We start from the raw sequence: 20,499 nt of genomic DNA, 5'->3' as shown, positions 1-20,499 counted from the left end.
ACTCTACTATGGTACTAGATATTTAGCTTAGCAGTACCAATGTATTCCACAGATGAAATTTCCCATTTGTCAAAAAAGACAATAGTTAACACAGGAAGACTATTCCATATATTTATGAAACAAATATTGTTCTCTTGGTTTTCAACCTGCTTGCAAGTTTCGGTGGAACAGCGAGAATACAATGTAGTTGATCATCCAATATGTACTGGATACTTACCCCAAGGAAACTGGACAAGATGATGAAAACGAAGCAGCCCACTCCGACTTTATTCTGTCCCAACTACTATGTGCACAATGTTCACCACGCTCATGTGTGTGCTGGGAAAACCACAGCACGGTGGATGGACGGGTGAGATCTCATCTGGGGCGGTGGTTTCTTTGCGTTGTAAAGGGGCTGTTGCCTATTCAGAACCCTCCTGATGTCAGGCAACTGCCTTCCTTCATCAAGTCCCACAGCAACATCTTGGCAAAGGGTTACACACTTATAATAATATATGCCAGGCAATGAGGTTGTTCTCTTGGAACATGGGTAAACACAAGGACAAAGGAAACATCCTTTGGGAATTGCAGGCTGCTCCGGTATGTGCTGAACTGTGGGAGAGGAAAGGGTCCTTTTCCTTGTTTATTGGTACCATCCCCTTCTCGCCTACATTACAGTTTTGCATTTACACTAATCCTGCACTGTTTCTCCTCACTTTGGAAGTTATCTTTTGGGGCTAACCTCCCACATAACCCAACGGCTTTTGTTTCCCATAGTAACTTGCTATTTTCTCTAAACAAAAGCTAAATCACGAGCAAGTGGAAAATGCCAATCACCTTATATAGGAAAAGAACTTTAATCAGTTGCAAAAGGTATGAAGAGAAAGCAAAACGCTGTTTTTGCAAGCGTGCGAATTTCCATCATTCTGCCCAGTGCTTGGAGAGAGTAGCTGCCTGTCATCGCACTCAGAGGGATTTGCATGGTGGCACCTTTCCGTGCACCATTTTCACTGAGAACAGAAATGTCTGTGGGGCACACAGACGGAGTAGGGAGGGAGTGACGGGGACACGGTGTGGTGTGGCCTTTTCCAGCAGAGACAGGTGGAGGAGTGTCTTCCTGGACCCTTGCCTAAGGCCTCCCAGAGAGCCCTTCCCTACACTCACCCTTCGCCCCATCCGCTTCTCTGTGGCTCCGCTGAGGCTCTGATCACCTCTGAAGAGGCTGTGGAGACTCACTCCCACTCGTGTCTCCAGGCAGTGGTTCATTCTAGACAGTCAGTGGGTCTATCCAAAGCTGCTCACTTCTCCACATCTGTCCCCAGAAAAGCTCCATCGTTCCCCAAATTAACATGTGATATTTAACATGCCTATGCTCGTGCATGTGTGGTTCTACTTGTATTTGTAGGGGAAACTTTTCTCAAAAAAAGGAACAAAAACTGGAGATTTTTGCATTTTTTTTTGTATTTGCGCAGACCATTTTAGGATTTTCAGTCTCAACAAAACACTATTGAAACAAAGAATCTAGTAAAATATTTGTGCATGTACTGCTAAACAATTCTAGCAATTTTATTAAGCAATACCTTTATTATTTTTTGAATATTCTTAACAGACTGGAACAAAACATTTTTTATTCAAAACAAAATATGCATACTGTACGCATGTCGCAGGGTTAACTCTGATGCAGGGGAGAAAGTCTGTTTGAACAAAAACAAATGCCTGGGGTAATTTCGTAGCTATAAAGTTAATAACTGAATTTTGTTCGTTAAGAGGACCTTTTCCACGAACTTCCTTCATCCCCCAGCCACACAGCAGACTTTTCTGAAGTGCACTTCCCAGTGTCGACAGAGAAGAGGAAGGAATGTAAATGTTTTTTTAATTATTTGTTTTGTTTGTTTTTTAAAAACAGCCCTTATTAACTCTTCCTTCCACTGATTCTACGTTAAACTCATAAAAGCCTTTTTATAGAAAGCAAATTCATATACACTCAGCAGGTGAAATGTTCTCATAAAGAAAAAAAATACAAAGAGAGCGATCAGACTTCTCTTCACCCGACTTCCTACGGCATTAGTGATAAAGTTTTTGAGCGGTAATAAAAATGGCTGATCTATTTTTTTTTTTTTTTTTTTTTTTTACAAAAAGAAGTTTTTCCTCTGTGATGATGCAGAATTGCATACACTTTAGACCCGGGGTCATTTAAAATCCTGTGTTGGGGGAAAAACTGGGAGAACATTTTTTCTATTCTTTATACTGCTGATGTGTGAGCAGTTCTAGAATCTCCTCTGTGATGCAGGAGCAACCCAAGTGTGGATTTGTGTCTTCAGTCTGTGTGTTCCCGTCACAATAGCCAAAATGTGCTTGTAGGTGACCGCAACAGAACCGAGCTCAGGATGAGCACAGCCTCACCTGGACCTGGGGGGACCACTTACCTGCTCCCACTCTCGCAGGCTGGAGGCTGCTCCTGCGCAGCCGGCCAGCAGGGAAGGACTGGGCTGCACGGGGTGGAGGCCGGAGCAGCGCAGGGCGTGACAGCTTTGCAGACTTGTTCCTTCCTCACTGTTTTCAGCGTGAAAGTGTGTGAATGGGCTGAGGCGCCCTAGGGCGAACTCTCTGCTCAGCTGCAAGGCCCCCCTCCAGGCCCCCGGCTGCGCCCTGTTTGGGCTGCGTGCACACCCGTCCGTGGCTGGACAGACACAAGCAAGCGGATGTCTGTTGAGGGGCGAGAGGGCGCCCGGGGAAGCGTGGGCCGGGGAGGGTGTGGGGACTAGGGAGGGACTGCGGGAATTTTTTTTATTTTTATTTTTTGTTGTTTTCTTTTTTTTGTCTTTTTTTTTTTCTTTTTTATTCTTTTTTTGTCGCTGTTTTTTTGCTATGCCATGAGGTCATAGCGGTCATTCCTCTAATAGAAACGGACAGGACAGAAAGACAGAGCTATCGGATGAACACGCGGTGACTGGAAACAGCGGTGGAGACAGTGAAAGACTTGGTTTACCGCTGAGAAACCATCCCCCGAAATAAACCCTGTGCCAACAAGTGCGGAGAGAAAGGAAACGAACGAAGAAACCCAGACCGGAACGAAAGCAAAGAAAACTTCCAAACATTAAAACACAGTGTATAAAATGGTGTGAGAAATCGAAAGTCACTCAGCAGCGTCGCAGTCCACGGGAAGCTGCGGTGTGAGCGTGTCCTTGTTTGGAATCAGGCCCATCTTTTGGAGCTTTTACCCTTAAAGACCTTGCAGGAAATAACCGGAGGGCAAAAGCGCCCGGCTTCTGTTCCCAGGGACAGCAGGTGCGCTCCTCCGCGGGCCGGCGCCCGCCGCTGGCCCGCTCACTCCTCGTTGGTGGAGTTGTCGTCCAGCGTGGCGATGCCCCGCACGCTCAGGTAGTCGGTGTTCTGCGTGGCCGAGGCTGTGAGCACGGTGTGCAGCAGAATGAGTACGAGGACGCACAGCTTGAGTCTCCCGCTGCACAGTCTCGTGGCGGAGGACACTGTGAGCGACGTCCTGTGACAGCTGTCACTTTTCTGTACCGTCCCTTTGGGCGGGCGGGTGGATCGCTCCTCTCTCCTGATGTCACAGCATTCTGGTTCATCATTGGTTAGGAAGGTTTCATAGAGCCCTGCGGGGGAGAAACAGAAGGTTGAAGGCAGGAAGACGCGGGCAGGGGAGCCCAGCAGAGCCGCGCTTTAAATGAACATCCTCACCCCCGAAATCACGACAGTTAAACTTGATGTCAAGGACAGGCAAGTCAGTACAGTCTGGATCAATGGTCAACCATGGTCTCAAGCCAGAGCAGTTATGTTGTTGCATGTGCTTCTCTACATGCCTGCCAGCTGCACCACCAGCGGTCTGGGTGGTCGTACATACAGCATAAAAGACTTTGTAGGTCAAAATCAGAACTCGTGGTTCTGAGCCAACGTGGACATCAGTAACATCCGCCCATCCATTTTCTTTAATGAGCGCCATTGATCAATGCAGCACATAAGCTAGCACTAACAATGCCATGTGAAATAACCAACCAATCATAATGCTGTAAGTAGCGGGACCGTGTTTACTAATCGTACTTCATCTTGTCTTGTATCCCGTGTCTTAGACAGAGGACCTTTCTTTTTATTTTGTGAGGATTTCACCTGTTCGCCCCTTCATCACGCTATGAATGGCTGTGCGGACGGGAGTCTTTCTGAGCTTCTCTCTGGAGGTTTCAGGGCTCGCACAGCCTCTCCTTCCAATCCACTCCACATTTGCTTTTCACTCTTCAGCCTCCTCTCATTCATTCTCCTGCCTTGTTCCCCCAGCTATACCTCTTTTCCTCCTTTCTCCCTTCTTTCTTTTACAATACACATTGTCCTCATTTTGAAATTGAAAAGTGCATATGTTGAAACATTCAGACGGACAAAAAGCATCAAACAACGTCTTATCTCTCCTCCTTCTGGCCCTGCGCCTTGCTGTGTTACGTACAACCCTCTGACATAGCCGTGAGAGCCATGTGTGTCTTATTCTTTTCATCCTATTGAAACATTTGTTCACGGGTGCTAACATGAATTTTCTCCACAAATTTTGTCATTATAGTCTCATGCTTGAGAAACACGAAGAAGGATAGGTGTAAGGATTTAATGAAATTTTTCTAGCAGGTAGAAACAACCTGAAAAAACAAGGCTATTGTTGATAATAATAGTTATCGAGGGCACTTCATCACCGCCATCCACATCATCAGATCTGAAGACCTTTCCTCTCTCGGGGCCCTGTTTGCATCCCCGTTCTCACCAGAGCACTCGAGTGCCTACGGCAGCGGGCACTTTTCTTTCTTCTAATCTCCACCCTCAGCATCTACCTAGAGCTAAATTCTCCTTCACTGAAGCTCAGATGAGCCTTCCAGGGTGAGGCCTACACTTGAGTCTGCCCATACAACTTGCCTGACTCTGCCACACAGCAGTTAGTTTTGCTTTCTTTCCATCGGAAATTTCACGTCAATTTCCTGGCTTGTGCATCCAGGCAAAAGCATGAGCTGTGTATTTTCAACTCCCTTCCCAGTGCATGGCAGGATGTCTGATCAAACAGAGTTGTAATGAGTACTGAGTACACGGATTAACTGCGCAATCTACTTATTTAATAACAAAGAATCTGTTCAATAATGCACTCTTCAATCTTCCGTTTCTTTTAAAGAAATGACCAAGATATCCTTATAATGATGCTTACAATATTCATTTCTTCTTAGGCATTCAAAGGTAAACTTCACCTTCGCCTAGGAAGAATACGGAAAGAAAAACTGAATTAATGAGGTCTGCAGCGCCCACATTTCTATTGTATGATATTTTCTTTTCATCTCTAAGATACCTCACTAGTAGACTACTCACTTACTGAAGTCTATGTTTTCCAATACTATATTTTACAATGAAATGCATTTATACTAAGATTATAAAAATAGGAATCTATAGGTCACTTATATCAACACTTTACAATGTTAACAGACAGAATATCTCAAAAAATGTCTACCTACGATGTCCTTCCGAAGTTTTCAGAAGCTGGCTTGTTCACTTACAGTCATTCCAGAAGGAATGAGATTAACACTGCCAGTAAGTGAATCTTTCTTTTTACTAGAACAGTTGGTATTTCTTTTTTTTCCTTTCCCCTTCTGCATCTTTTAAACAAAAATTTCTATTCAGAGTTTTACATGCACACATATTAAAGTTTAGATAAGTTCACAGGGCTTTTTACAAATAAAGAAAAAAATTGCTCTCCCTCATTTCAAGAGTTTTCCTCTGGAAGACAAGCATTTTCTTCCCTTTCTGTCCCAACTCTGAAAGCAGCAAGTTTTATATATTTGCCTAGATACGTTTTCCCTGACAGCATCATCCATGGGCCTCCCTCTGGGCAAGGCGGAGATAAAACATCGTTCTCTCCTCTGCAGCGAATAGACTTTCTTCTCTCCAAGCACCTCCCACCCCTCCACGCAGACCAGATCCAAGACTCTGGTCGCCCTGTGTCAGGAGGGAAGAAAGAAGATTCTCAGTCTTGCTGGGTAGTAAACCCTGGTTTTCTGCTCCTCTCTGCATACTTACTGGTTCAGTCTTACTGTGCAGGAGGCTGTGGGGTTTCAGGGTGCACTGCCTGCTTGCCCTCCAGGGGCCTGTGGGGTCCCCACCTGCCACCCCTGACCACTGTGAGGGCTGCCTCAAAACTGCTGCTCTCTCTCTGCAGCAGAGCCACGCAGGGAACTGTTCACACCTTCTTCAAGAGATTATTAAAAATTAAATGTATTTTTAAGCATACATAAAATCAAAACATGCAGTATATATTATAGGTCCCAGGTGATGTGTCAATGTGCTTCAATTATGCATTGTATGGTTTTAAAACCTGCTGAAATACATCTACATCCTCAAACATTTATCATTTCTCTATGGCAAAATAAATTCAGTCTTTAATCGTCCAGTGCATTATTGTTTTGTTCAGATTCCACTTATGAGTGAGACCACGTGACATTTATCTTTCCATGGTTGGCTTATTTCACTAAAAATAATCATCTCCAGTTCCATCTACATCGTCATGATTTATTCTCCTTCAAGGCTGAGTGATATTCCATCCTGTCTAGGAATATTGTTCCTAGGAACACTTTGGTTGTTTTTATTTCCTGGCTGCTGTGAATTGCACATTAAGGACCACGGGAGTCATGTCTCTCCACATACCAATTTCATCTTTGGATATATACACAGCAGTGGCGTTGCTGGGTCATACAATATTTCTGCTTTTGAAATGTTTTCATGACTATGCTAATCTACATTCACCCAGCAGTGCTGAAAGGTACGCTCTCTGTTTATTGTCACATGTACTATACCTCTTCATGGTAGTAGCCATTCTAGCCAGAGAGAGCTGGCATCGCAAGGCGGCTTTGTTTTGCATTTCTTTTTTTAGTCAATTACATTTTTGTTAGTCTGTGTTTGCAGTACACAATGATTACAGTTGTTGTGGGGTCAGTACAGGTGCTCAATACCTTTTAGCTCTTTTTGTTCCCTGCTCCTCTCCTCCATGTGACTCTTCACCCCTTCCCACTCAGAGAAGCACTTTTTTAGACCTCAGTTCTAACTGTGTCCTCTTTTCTAGGCTTTATTGCTTATATGACTGTAACCCATGTTATAGTTTGCACTTTAGTTTCAATAGGATTTAGAGACAAACAGGAAGTCAAGTTTTGGCTTCAGCCTGCCGGATTGAAGCAGGAGTCATGTCTGTGCTTACGTGGGATGCTTTACTCAATGCCAAGAGGATATTTTACTGCCATCATGCAAATCTTAATGCTACAGAAAGTTATTTTAGAAATTGATATTATTATCTTTTAATTGCAATAATAGTGACTTCACATGAATATAATTGAGGACTTACTTAAAAATATCTCACCAAACTTAAAAAAAATCCCAACTACACCAATGTTCAAATTGTGGTCATTTTTACCACCACAAATTAAAAAATAATGAAGTAATCTGTGGGAAATTTGCTGACTTTTGAAGATTGTTTTACAAATGGCCAGATAAAACTATAAAATGAGAGTTCCAAGTAACGTAGAAAAAATTTCAAATTATAGTGATCATCTGCCAAAAGTGTCAGACTTTTGAGTGCAAACATTTACATGTTTATCATTTTTATCTAATCTTTTCAGCTGAGGGCAAATTTTAGTAATGAAGTTTAACATTGGAAGGTTTGTGGTTGTTTAAGGCAGCGAGGGCTGGTGCATCAGATCTATAATGACAGACAAAGGCTTGCGTGGTCAGGGGTACTTAGTATTAGCAGAATTATGTTATTTTTCTCCTAGTTGGTGTTGTTGTGAGTAAAGTTTCCTCTTCTTCCTCTCACTTGTATTCTGAATACCTAGCAGCACATTTGTCTACAACAGAAAAATAAGTACTTTGTTATGAGGAAAGGAAGCCAGGAACGATGCCCTTTGTTAGCAGGGCGGAGGTGACGGGTGAAGGTTCAGGCCCAGCACCTCCACGCTGCCTAAGAGTGAATGCCACACAGATGCTGTGGGCCTTGGGAACCTGCAGCTCCACATCCTGGATCCAACCAACCGTGGACTGAAAATATTTGAAAAAAATGCATCCGTGCTGGAAATGTACAGCCGTTTTCCCTCATCGTCATTCCCTAGCCAACCCTGTATGGCAGATTTGCACAGCATTATTGCCATTGCATGCGCTGTCACAGCAGGCTAGGATGTCTTAACGTGTGTGCAGGGGAGTGAGCACCATGCATGCAGATACTGAGCCGTTTTGTGTGAGCGACGTGAGCACCACAGATGCTGCCTGCCTGGGCTCTGGCTCCGCCCTCCACACTGACCGTGGGCTGGCAAAGCATGGGTCTTCTGGAAAAGGGGCCCAGACTCTCAGCAGGGCCATGATGCAAAGGCCGCTCAAGACTGACCTGACTGCACGGTGGATGGGATATAGCCTGCAGGGAATAAACTGGAAACTGATCCTAAGTGATACTCAAATCAAAGACTAGCAGGGAAACGTCAGGGGAAGCATTACACAAAGCGTTTACCCATTCAGTGAGACCACAAGCCAAGTTTAGGGATACATTGGGCATCTGGAGGGTCTTGAAGCTAAGCAGAGAATTTCCAGCTGTTTCCTAGGAACACAGACTGTCTGCCTCCGGAGAGAGCACAGTCTAAACAGAAACTTAATGCAGGCTGGGAAGTGTCACATTTCACACAGTTGTTTTCCCCAAAATGGCTATACCGATTTTCTTTTTTAATTATGAAAAATGTATTCTGAGAGTATGGATAGAAACACATTAATGGACACAGAGAATGTAGGCTCGCTGCACATTCATTTAATTTTCCACCTGGCCCCTAAGGGATCTCCTGAGGTTTGCTCTGATGATCAGGGCACTTTCGGGGGCCATAGGCCAAGGAGCCCCACAGATAGGGAGGGGAGAGCCCAGCGCAGACGGCTTGCGTCTGCCCCGCATGCAAGCGCAGGGCAGTGGGACCTGTCGCTCACGATGACTCTGGTTCCTCTCTTACAAAACATTTTTTCTTTCAGGGCACTTTGCTCTCACCAAGGGGAAGGGCGTTCAAGGAGTTTCGTGAAGTAGGTCGGCGATATCAGCATAGCTGAAGTGTTCCAGGGGAATCTATGTTTCAGGAGGATGTGCGACAATCGGCTATTTGTGTGACCTCACCTGCAGCGCCGCGGGCCTCGGCCCCAGCGCAGTCCCACCATCACCCAGAAAGCCCCATAAAGAAAACCATGCTCCTTGTCAGAACATCGCCTATTGTGTTCTATTGCTTCTTATTTTTGTTATTTTCATCTGGCACTGTGGGGAATCCCACATTGTAAATCACCATTACTGTTTTGTACATTGCTCACCATCTTTTTAAAGCTGGAAATCCCCAGTAACGAGGACTCTGCAAAGGAAACGTTCTGGAGAACGGGAAGCTGTAAGAATAGTTCTGTGGCTGCAGAATCTCATCCAGGCATTGTAATGGAAGAGACAGTATGGCTAATGCTTTCGTCCGCCAGTGTATGTAGAGCACAACATTTCCTGCTTTGCCTTTTAAAAGAAAACCAGACCTTTTCTGTTGGTCACAGAATACATAAAAGAAAAACTTCCCAGTACCTGAGCACTCAAACTTACACCAACACAAAGCAGTGATTTAGGGTCTGTGAACACCTGGTAAATAGACTCTGGCTCCAGAACTATGCCTTATTCTCAATGAATTAGGGGGAAATTATTTTCTGAATTTGATTTGCCAGTTTTGGCAACGTCAACTGTTAAAGTTGTGATTTTAATCAAAATGCTCTTACTCAAAACAAATGCTTCAGTATATCCTGACTCTAAAATGTGCAGGGATCATTTAAAGGTAATAGACTAAAACTCTTTCCAGACCAGCTAAGAAGATCAGTTTGGATGTTTTAGAGACTGTATTTCAGGCTGGACGTGTAGCTCGTGTTACAGGGCTTGTCTAGCATGTTCAAGGCCCCAGCTTTGATCCCTAGCACTTAAAAAAGTCAATACTGAAGTTATCAAAAACTTGAATAGAATAATGAGCCATGTTTGCTGTTTAGATTTGGGTTGAGTTGACTTCCAGTGGAAACAGGATTTGAAGTAGGACATTCACATGTGGGAGCGACCTGTTTAAGAAGAAATCACCACTTTGGAGGCACTGACAGCAGACAGGGAAGGAGGCCTCGAGGGGTGGATGTGGATTCACAGGAGAGGGGGCAACTCAGAACTGCACACTTCCCTTGAAGAGGAAATTGCCACCTTACAATCACACCCTTTCACGGAATGACAGGAGTCGTCACTGAGTTCAGGTTCCAGCAGGTGGCTTCCAAACAGAAGGTGTCAGGCAGCATGTTAATTTTCACCTCCCGGTTTTAGTGCCGCACGTAGAGATCCAGTCACGTGTGCTGCAGCCCAGGACCCTGGGCTCATTTTCTCTGTTTTGCCTCCCAATGGCTGCACTCTGGACAATTAGTTTTTCAAAACCACAAGGCTCTATAAAGTTTGAGCACATTACAGAGAACTGTGAAAATGCTAGGTCAGGAAAGACTAAATGGAAAGTGGTAGAGGTATAATACTAGGAAATTGTGTTTTTAGAAACAATAGAATTTAACATTCAGTTACAACTTCTAGCCAGAGATATGGATATACAGTATTCTTTAAAATGAGAGAGAGAGAGAGAGAGAGAGAGAGAGAGAGAGACGGAAAAAAGGAAGGGAGGAAGGGAGGGAGGGGGAGGGAGAAAGCCTTACACACTGAATGAAGAATTAGACATGAAGAAACTATGTAGAAGACAATGAAAAGACCATCTAAAAAGTTGAAAACTAACATTAAAGAACTGTAACAATAATGGTGTGAAAATGTTACCTAAAACAAGAGAATCATAACTGTAAGACTCCATACTGTACAGGAGTAAGGAAAAGAGCAGTATAGCATGCTGCCAGTGAGAACTCATGGAGCGATAGAGCTTCTGAGATTTTGGCGATAAACATTAAAAAGCTTAAGCTCTTTCGTGTGTTTTGACCTTTGTCTTCCAATTGAAGGAGTATGCTTTAAGGAATAAAGGGAAAGTGTGCAGAAACAGTTACATACATACATTAATCATAGCACTTTTATGCAGCAAAATATGAAAATGAAAAAGCTTACATTGAATGAAACACATAATTTCCATTACACTCATTCACTCTACTGGTACAGTAGCCATTCAGCTCCATTCCAGTGAGAATGAGGGTATGTAGGAATTAATTCAGGTAGGAATGACAGTGTGTAGGATTAGAGTATGTAGGAAGTAGAATATGTAGGGATTAGAGTGGGTAGGATTAGAGTAGGTAGGGATTAGAGTATGTAGGAGTTAAAGTATGTAGATTCAGAGAAGTAGGATTGGTGTACGAAGGATTAGAGTATGTAGGAGTGGAGTATGTAGGAATTACAGTATGTAGGATTAGAGGATGTAGGATTAGAGGATGTAGGATTAGGGTATGTAGGAACTGTGGTATGTAGGAAGTACAGTATGCTATGGGAGGGTATTGAGTAATCTGAAACCCTATTCATGACATACTTTCCTCTTGATACCTGATTATGGTTTTCCTTATCTTCTTTCTGCCACTCTGGCATTTCTAAGAGTGTTCATATGTCCAGTTCAAGCATAACAACAAAGATGACTTCACAGGAAGGACTCTGTGGCTTTTTAGTGTCTATGACCAGAATATTATGGTCAGATCTGCAGACAGGCCCGTTTTCTCCACCTGGAGGGGCAACCCAGGACCCCTCAGCAGGGTGTGTGCTGCTGGGCGGCTTTGCACTTCCTTACCATTAACAGCAAGAGCGTGAGGCCCTCATGGGCTTCCTTCAGCTCCAGCTAGAGGAGGAAGCTTGCCTGGTCCCGTTAGTGACACATGCGTGTGCCAACATCAGCTCCTGTTCTAGGAGAAGCGCGGGGCTCAGCTGTGTGGAACAGCCCCCTTGTCAGACTGCTGATCTAACCCTCCCTCAGGCAGGAGCAACCTGTCCCTCAGGCCAGCAGGAATTCAGGACGGGGCACCTGTTTGCCCTCGGGAGTGAGGCATCCCTTCTAGCTGCCGTTACTAGATATAGCTGTTAACACCTATATCTGCTGCTAAAAAAGCTAAAGTAGGGAAAGGGTATTATCTCTGAACCAGAGTTATGATGTGCAATCAAAAAATATGGTCAAAATTTTGACCTCCCCACCTTCTCAACATGTAACATAGCAAAGCCCAAGGCGGGCATTGATTCACTTGCTTCACTCCTGCACCTGGACCTGTGTCCAGTTAGGAGCCACCTCTCTGAACCAGAGCTATGATGTGCAATCAAAAAATATGGACAATTTAATTTTAAATTTTATACATTTATTACAGTAAAGAAACATTGCTATTAGTCCCACTCAAAACACCCTTCTACCCTTGGATGTACGTGCTGCATCTTCCTTGCCACTTTCTTTTTTGGTACTGGGAATCGAACTCAGGACTTTGTGCTCGCCAGGCAGGGTCCTGTGCCACTGAGCTTATATCCCCAGCCCATCCTTGCCACTTTATGCAGCAGCTCTGGAGTCCTCTTTCCTGAGAGTCTTTAGCTGCCTCAAGGTCCTGAATCCATCCTAAACATTTCCCTTTCATGGTCATCTTGACTTTGGGGAGAAACCAGAAATAACATGGTGGCAGGTGTGGTGATCAGGTGGATGAGGACACAGTGTCATGTCTTTATTTAACAAAAACTGGAAATGTAAACTATAAACTGCTTCAGCAAGTGGCAAGGATGATGGGATAAACGTATTCAAAGGGAGAGGGAGGGTTTAGAGAGGGACTTGTGGCAAGGAGTCTTTTACTTTATACATTTAAGGAACAATCATTCACAGTGCATTTTGATCACATCTTGTATCTGTCTATCAATCGTTTATTTCATGGTTTCATGGGTAATATACTCTGATGTCTCTGCACTTTTCAGGTCGATGAACCAAGAAGTCTCCTTTTCCTTTCAGCCAGCTTTAGGAAAGTTTTACCTCTTGGAGGTAGCCCACACACACACTTTGCTCAGAGACACCACTGGTGTGGACTGAGAGAGGCCGTCTTCAACCCACCTGCAAATGCGGCATGTACCCATTAGTAGCCAGGAACGGCACATGAGAGTTAAGATGGGTGTGGTGGTGACTTTGTACCCAGTAGGGGAGCTAAGAATTAAGTATTCACCATGGCATTTATTCTTTGTTTTGGAAATAATATGTTTAAACCCAAGGAAACTTAATATCTCCATCCTCCTGTTTTCCATCTATAAATCTGTGATAACAGCATCTGCTAGAGTCGGCAGCCCAACTTCTCAACATGTTACACTGCAGAGCCCAAGGCGGGCATTGATTCAGTTGCTTCACTCCTGCAGCTGGACCTGTGTCCAGTTAGGAACCACCTCTCTGAATTCTCTTGGCGTCTACAGCATCCAGCATCATGCCAGGTGCACAGCAGGTGGAGTTTGTAAGATGAGGACCCCAAGCCAAAAGAAAAAATAAAGGCAAAAGAAAATGTCAAAGTCCTAATCTCCACTATGTGTGCATAGCTTATGGTATGCAGCAACACGGACTTAAGAATGCAGAAGGAATTAAGTTTGCTTTCCAACAGACCTTAAAGTGAGAATATCTGGGAATGTCCGAGTAGGACTAATCCAGTCCTGTGACCTCTTAAAATGGGATACAGGTAGAAGTGGAGATGAGAAGTGATGTACAAAGGACTCCTCCATCATTGCTGGCCTTGAAGGTCCAGGAGGGGAGCTCAGGAATGTGGCTGCTCCTGGGAGCTGAGAACTGCCGTCAGCTGATGACCAGCATTAAAAATAAAATAAACAGCAAACACACGTGAGAAATGGAATTCTGCTAATTCTCTTAAAGACTGGACTCTAGGTATTGTCATTGAGCTTCCAGAACGCAGCCAGTGTGCAGCTGCCTTGATTTCAACCAGGTGAGCTTGGTGTCAGGCTTCTGACCTACAAAACTGTGCAAAAATAGAGGTGTGAGAAACCAAGGTGCTTTAAATCAGTAACACTACAGCAGCAACAGAGAAGTAGCATGAAAGGTTTCAGCCAATTCTTGTCAACTGAGTACAAATGTAAGACAAAATACTTAGGGGAAAAAGGAGGCACAACACGCTTCTTAATTGGAAGAATATTGTGCAGAAGCAAGAAAATAAGCTCAGACTCACCATATCCTAATGACTTTCTCTAGTACAACAAGTATTTTCCAATAAAAGCAGGGAACTAGTTTATACCACTCTGGAGTCAAGCTGGTAAGGAGCAAAATCAAGTTCTGATGAAAAGAGCTATGCTAAACAGGAAGCCAGGTGACCTGATTTCTACTGGTATCATGCTGGAGACACATGAATCCAAAAGCTCCCTAACCTTTTCAACCCTTATGGAAGACATGTTGTCCTCAATTCCTCCACAAGGAGCCAGTCCATATCCCTTTCTTTCTACACACAGACCTTCTCTCACCCTGAGTACACACTTCCTCTTTCTGTTCTAACTGTGTAGCCCATGGGTTTTAATACATTTGAAGTTCTCACTGGTAGAAACTTCTCCAGGGTTTTAAAAACTATTGATCTCTCCACAGAAATCATGATCAAAATGAATAAAAGGGAAATCATTCTTTCAGTAAGGATGAAGGGTGGGTATTTAAAAGCTGTCCAGGAATCAGGAAAACTTTTATATAAAAGTATTGGTCTATCTTTTCCTTCAAGGAGACAGCCATAAAATCAAAGAAGAAATGATAGAACAAACACATTTCCAAATGAAGAAAAATTTCCTAGGCATAGAAAGCTTGTTTAGCTGATTCTTCTTTTTCTTTCTTTTCTCTTTTTTCTCCTTATGATTTTCCTTTTATGTTGACTTAACTATTTAGAGTAGTTTCAGGGGCTCAGCTATGCTGAGCAGAAAGTTCAGAAGGCAGCTTGATTTTTCACTCACTGCAGTTTCCTCCCAGAGAAAGGGTTTTCAGCCTCAGGGCTAAAATCTTCCAATTATTGAAACATGAAAGGTTGGGTTCAGCATTCATATTCACTATGGCCCTAAATTCCTGCAAAAGGGTATTCATGGGATTCACACAAGCAGTTTGATTTTATGGTTGTACATGACACGTCATGTTAATGCTCTGTCCCTGTCATTATGACTCTGCACAGGATTATTATCCTAAGCCATCCTTTGTCATCCCTTATTATTACTTTCTGTCCTCTAATCTCCCAGAGCTTGAAGTATAAAAGCTTTGTCTTCATGTAAGAGCTAGTTATTCTGCTCTTGAACAAACAACATTTAACGTGTGTTCTATTCCCAAATTGCCATCTCTTTTCCTCTCCAGGCAATGGTCGGCCAGGTAGTGGGCAGCAAAGTCCCACAGACTTCAACCTGGGTGAGAGATTCTCACAGCACACAGCTTCCAGCCCAGAGGTCTGAGGTCAGGGTGTTGGCGGGTTGGGCCCTGGCAGCCTCCAGGAAAGAATCTTTACAGACCTTCTGTCCCACCTCACAGGCGGCCCCCTCCTGTTGTCCTCAGGTTGTTTCCTGCCCTGTCTCCCTAGATGCAAATCCCTCCTTTGTTCAAGCTCTCCACTGAAGGCTGCATAAGATCTTCCTAAAATGTCTGTGTCAAAGTCCTGATTCCCAACAATGCCAATCTGACGCATTTGGAAATATCTCTGTGAAAGAGGTGACGAGGTTAAAGTGAGGAGTTTGGGGTGAACATAACCCAACACCACTTGTGTCCTAAGGATAAGGGCAAATTTGAACCCCCAAGGACGCAGAATGCACACACAGAGGAAACAGAGGAGCCCAGAGTCAGGAAGTGGCCAGCATGGCCCAACGCAACAGCCCTTGGCGGAAACCAGAATGCTGACACTTTGACCTTGGACTTTCAGTCTCCAGAACGGTGAGAAACATGTTCCTCTGTTTCATCCCCTTCAGCTGTGGTTCCCCAGTGCTGTGAGCTTGTACTGACCACGAGTGGCTGGGCCCCATCGTGAGGGCCTCCTTTTACCTTCCTCTCCTCCAGGAAGAACTCGTGCCCATGTACCATCACATTCTGAGGTATGGGGACAGGGCATGGATACGTGAACTTGGAGAGTCACTGGATGTGGTGCTGAGGGTGGAATCTCAACATGGCCTGTCTAGGGGACAGTTGTGGAACACTTCCAGGCATGTCTGCGTGAGTCTTGGGGGCAGGAACTCCTCTTTGGTGCTGTTCTCCCACTCTGCTTCCTGGTCACCATGAACTGAGCATCTCTGCTGCCCCAGGCCTTCCACCATGATGCTCCCGCCTTGGAGCCACCTGACCATGGACTCAATCCCGAGACCATAAGCCAATTAAACCTCTGCTCCTCTAAGTTGTGGGTGTCAGATGTTGTGTCCTGGTGACAGATGTTGTGTCCTGGTGACAGGAAAGCTGACAGCTACAGGGAAGACTCAACCCTAGCACTCACATGGGGATCCACTGGGGCTGTGAATCCCGGACGGTCAGCACCTTCCATTTGTTAGGCTTTCCTTTGGAGTTCCAACATTCCAGGCTGCACAGAAGCTGCCCTTGGATGCTAAGTGTGAGTTTCTAAGGCGTCTTCTTCCCTATGTGCCAGAGGACAGGCTTGGAGAACAGAAACGGCTTCACTGTATGATGCTGATGTGCTTCTTTTTTGACCTCAAAGGAAGAAATTTTTCCTTCTGTTGCTTGGAACTGAGAATTAAACCCAAGGCCCTGGCACTGAGCTACATCCCCAGCCTTTTTCTTATTTTTTACTGTCAGATAGAAGATCACCAGACTGATAAATTTGGCAAGACAGACTCAATCTTGCAATCCTTCTGCCTTAGTCTCAGAGTGCTGGGATCACGGTCAAGCCAAAGTGTGTCCAGCTTATTTACCTTCTGGGGGTGGTGTTTGGATTACAGGAATTCCCATGCATGGTAGCTGAGGCAGCAACAAAACTAGCTGGATAAAGTAAGAGAAGCTTTGAAATAGCCTCAGTGCAGTCAGGAACTGAGTAATCAATCATGATAACTCTCCCCGATGGCCATAGTTCTCCTTGGGAAAGCAGTTGCCTTCATTCTCACTTTTTTTGTATATTTAGAATTTTGTGCCATGTATGTATAAAAGCAACCTAAAGCTAATTTGTGGAAGGTTTTTGTTTTCATTTCTTTGCTGGTTTTTGGGACCTTGGGACAGGGTCTCGCTCAGGCGGTTCAGCAGCTCTGCAGAAAGCATAAGTGATCAAGCGGGGAGAAGCCCGTCTTGTCGGTTGAGAGACAGCATACTATGAGAGAAAAGCCAGCTCCAGAGAGCTATTTTTGACTTTCTACTCAGTGCTTGAAAACTGGCCTTGGTAACTGATATTTTTGGCTTAAAAAGTTGCTTCTGTCCATTTCCATTCACCTATCACAGCTCTCAGAAGAAACAGACCAGACAGGGAGGCTTGGGCTCTTCCCAGCTCAAGCTGGACTCTACAGCCCAGAAGGAGGTTTCACTACCCAGGAAGGCAGAGGTCCAGTCCTGGCAGGTCTACTTCCTGTGTGGTGGGAATTAATCGGGATTCCTGCACAGTGTTTGTAGCCAGCAATTGCAGGAGGACTCTGGGCTTTCCCAGCCCACACTCACCGGGAAAGACCAAGTCGTGGTGAACATGTGGAGTGGATCCTAGCAAGGGCTTTTCCTCTCTGCTAGTGAAATGTTCCGTGCGGGAGACACAGCTGACAGGAGGACCCTGCGCTGAGGAGGAGGAGTGTCGCAGGCGCCGGTTCTGTCAGGCTCTCCACGCCTGGTCTGAGGGCGCTCAGCACACACAACTGACAGCAGCATCGCCAATGAGGTGAAGCAACAAAGTAGCAAAGCTAAAACTTTCCTCGTCAAATAGCATTCTAGAAGTTTCACTTTCAACAGCGCTGTCTTTGTGGATTTTCTTTGAGGGAGGACGTAGTCATTCTGCCAGGGCCCCTTTGCTTAAGTTAGACGCCTGCCTTTCTGTTTACGGAGTTGACTTTCAAGATCATTGTAAACTCAGACCTAACTGATTTTCAATTTTTAACCTAAAATATTTCCTCTTGATTTACTTGCTTTACTTGTGAGACTTAGGTATTTTAGTCATATGTATGCCATATATGTGCATTTTTTATATGTCAGTGATATAAACAAGTTGATATTACATACAAAGTAGATTAAGGTCATTTAGATGAATAATGATGTTTAGGCAAATGTCTTAGAAGCCTGGCTCTCTGTCTTTTCCCTACACTGTGTGTGTGTGTGCGCGCATGTGTGCATGTGTGTGTGCGCATGTGTGCGTGTGTGTGCATGTGTGCGTGTGTGTGTGTGTGTGTGTGTGTGTGTACACGTTTGCAGCCTGAAGGTCTTGCTCACCCACAGGTCTGACAAAGTTTGCCTTCGAAGCACAACACTTACCAGAGAACTGTGAACAGGACAGGCCTCTCTTTACTTAATCAGAGCAGTGGTTGCACAAAGCTTGTAGCATTCATTTTTAATGCAGTGTGCAGTGCGGAGGGGGCAGGAGGAACTGGTGAGCCATTTCAGTCTCCTCTGCAGAGACATCTGCTGGGCCCACTGACTGATTTTCCCACAGTACAGAAACATTGCTCCCACACTGATTTCAGGATGGGCCAATTGGCCATCTCCTGGTTCCCTCTGAGGCAAAGGTTGGGGGAGGAGGCAGGCACTGGTGGACTCCTCCTGTTTCCTGGATAGCAGGCTGGGGTAAAGTACCCTTGGGCTGGGTGACCTGGGAGAGCAGTCTCAACATTGACCAAGTCTGTGATCGTGTGAGAGAACAGCTCTGTTCAGCACAGTTCAGAGTGGCCGCTGAGGAGGCCACTCTTACAGAGAGGTCTTCATTGCAAGTAAACATCTTTCCTGAAGATTCTGCCTGCCCAGAGGAAATCTCTCTCTGCCCAAAGCATCCTTCCTCAGCTGAAACCTTGAACAAGAACCCTCACCTTGGGCAGTCTGCTTGGACTGCTTCTACCATGTGAATTTTTCTGTGTCTCATCTCTCGCAGCATTTGGGGGTCACTGTGTGAGGATGTGTGTCCTCAGCTTCCCGTTCTGGGGCAACTTCCACATGCTTTGCATGGCTGGCCTCATGGCCATGCACTCCAGGCTCTGCCAGCCCGGGCACTGCCCTCCCTTGGGCATTCTGCACAGCCCCACTCCACAGCGCTGGTTTCTGGCCCCCAGAGCTCAGGAAGATGGACACAGCTGCAAGGGTGACAGGCCGCTGATGTCCCCACAGTCTTCCTCCAGTGGCTTCCAAAGCCAATGCCATGTCCTCCACCCAGGCCTGCTGTCACCACTGCCCCAGGTTCAGGGTTGCGGCCTGGAGCCTGGACATGTCTAGGAACAAGTTCAGCTCTGGTGCATGTGGACATCCAGCAGGTCCTCCTTGAGCCTGGTCTCATGCGCTCAACTTCTCCCCTGACAGCAGGCAAGGTAGAGCCGTGCAGCGCAGAAGGACAACCAGAACTCCAGTAGGATTTCTCCCATGAGGCAGTGTTCTCACACACAGGCGTCACCTCTGTGGCTGGAGCCGGGATCCTTTAGTCCTGCACTACCTGTGGACTCGAGTGTGACTTGGAACCCGCCGCTCCAGCCAGGCCAGGCATCCGGTGTGCACCCAGCATCGCCTCCCTGCCCTGATTCTCCGGAATATGGCCCAGGAGGCATTGGAAGTCACTCGGAGGTAGAAGTCCAGGAAAGCAGCCTTAAGCGGGAAGACCTGATCTCAGCAAAACACAGCGCTGGAGGAAGTAAGGTCCTGGGAAGTGGCTGCACTCCTCAGGCGTTTAGTAACCTATTTTCTCATGGCTGTGTTTTATTCTGCACACAACATCCCCCCTCCTTCACATTTCTCTTTTGGCCTAAACTTCTTCAAATTTATGAAAAGAAGTTGTGTAGCATCAAATGATGCTATAACTCAAGCAGAATTTCATTATGTTTTAAAAGCTTTATTTCTGAATAATATTTGAACATTGCACATACCAGCATATGGGAAGAGAGTCGTACATTGAAAAATAACACGGGAAATCACCTTAAAATTCTATTTAAAGTCAATGGGAAACAGGTTTTTGTACTAAGGTACTTGAAAGAGAAGATTTTTTCTGCCTTTTTAATCTCAACTCACTGGACGAGTCAGAAGAGGATTCTGGAGGAATGTTTCTTCTTTGCCAGTTGTGCACTCTCTCAAGAGTGGAGTATGAGACAAAAAACGTCTATATTAGATTTTCTATGCGTCTTCTGATGTCCCGCCTGCTGGTGGCCTGGGGTCGCCTGCAGTACCGAAGCAGCGCCTCCAGGGGGCGACGGCCCTGCGCGTGCAAACCCTGCTGACAGCGTGGAGAAGCGGCGTGCGCCGTGAGTACCCGGCCTGCAGAACCGACCTCACCACGGCTGGAAAAGGCCTCACACAATTCACCGGAACTCTCACAATGTCTCGTGACCGGCCAGGCCCGGCCCTTCGTGCATTTCTTTTCTTCGTCGTGGATCAAGTCATA

General features: G+C 45.4%; 1 protein-coding gene and 1 long non-coding RNA gene across 3 annotated transcripts in view; one reads left to right on the top strand and one right to left on the bottom strand.

Moving 5' to 3' along the window:
• Nucleotides 1–1,422: 1,422 nt before the first annotated feature.
• Fam155a (family with sequence similarity 155, member A) overlaps nt 1,423–20,499 on the bottom strand; it is a 582,136-nt gene continuing 563,059 nt past the window's right edge. Inside the window, exons 3-4 of one of the 2 annotated variants that reach the window (XM_005374017.2) lie at nt 5,174–5,219; nt 3,509–3,596 (exon numbers count right to left, since the gene is read on the bottom strand). In XM_005374017.2, coding sequence (XP_005374074.1) covers nt 5,197–5,219 — 23 coding nt within the window. In that variant the 3' untranslated portion in view covers nt 3,509–3,596; nt 5,174–5,196. Of the gene's footprint in view, nt 3,597–5,173; nt 5,220–20,499 lie in introns of both variants that reach the window. The other variant, XM_005374016.1, reaches the window with a different exon arrangement.
• LOC106148884 lies at nt 3,590–9,229 on the top strand. Its single transcript, XR_001234630.1, has 2 exons — nt 3,590–4,009; nt 9,007–9,229. It is a non-coding gene; the product is annotated as an uncharacterized LOC106148884 (long non-coding RNA).

This window comes from Chinchilla lanigera, unplaced genomic scaffold, assembly GCF_000276665.1.
Source record: "Chinchilla lanigera isolate Chin_1 unplaced genomic scaffold, ChiLan1.0 scaffold00003, whole genome shotgun sequence".
Lineage (NCBI taxonomy): Eukaryota > Metazoa > Chordata > Mammalia > Rodentia > Chinchillidae > Chinchilla > Chinchilla lanigera.
The sequence above is the reverse complement of the archived record's forward strand: the minus strand, read 5'-3'. Positions and strand labels throughout refer to the sequence as shown.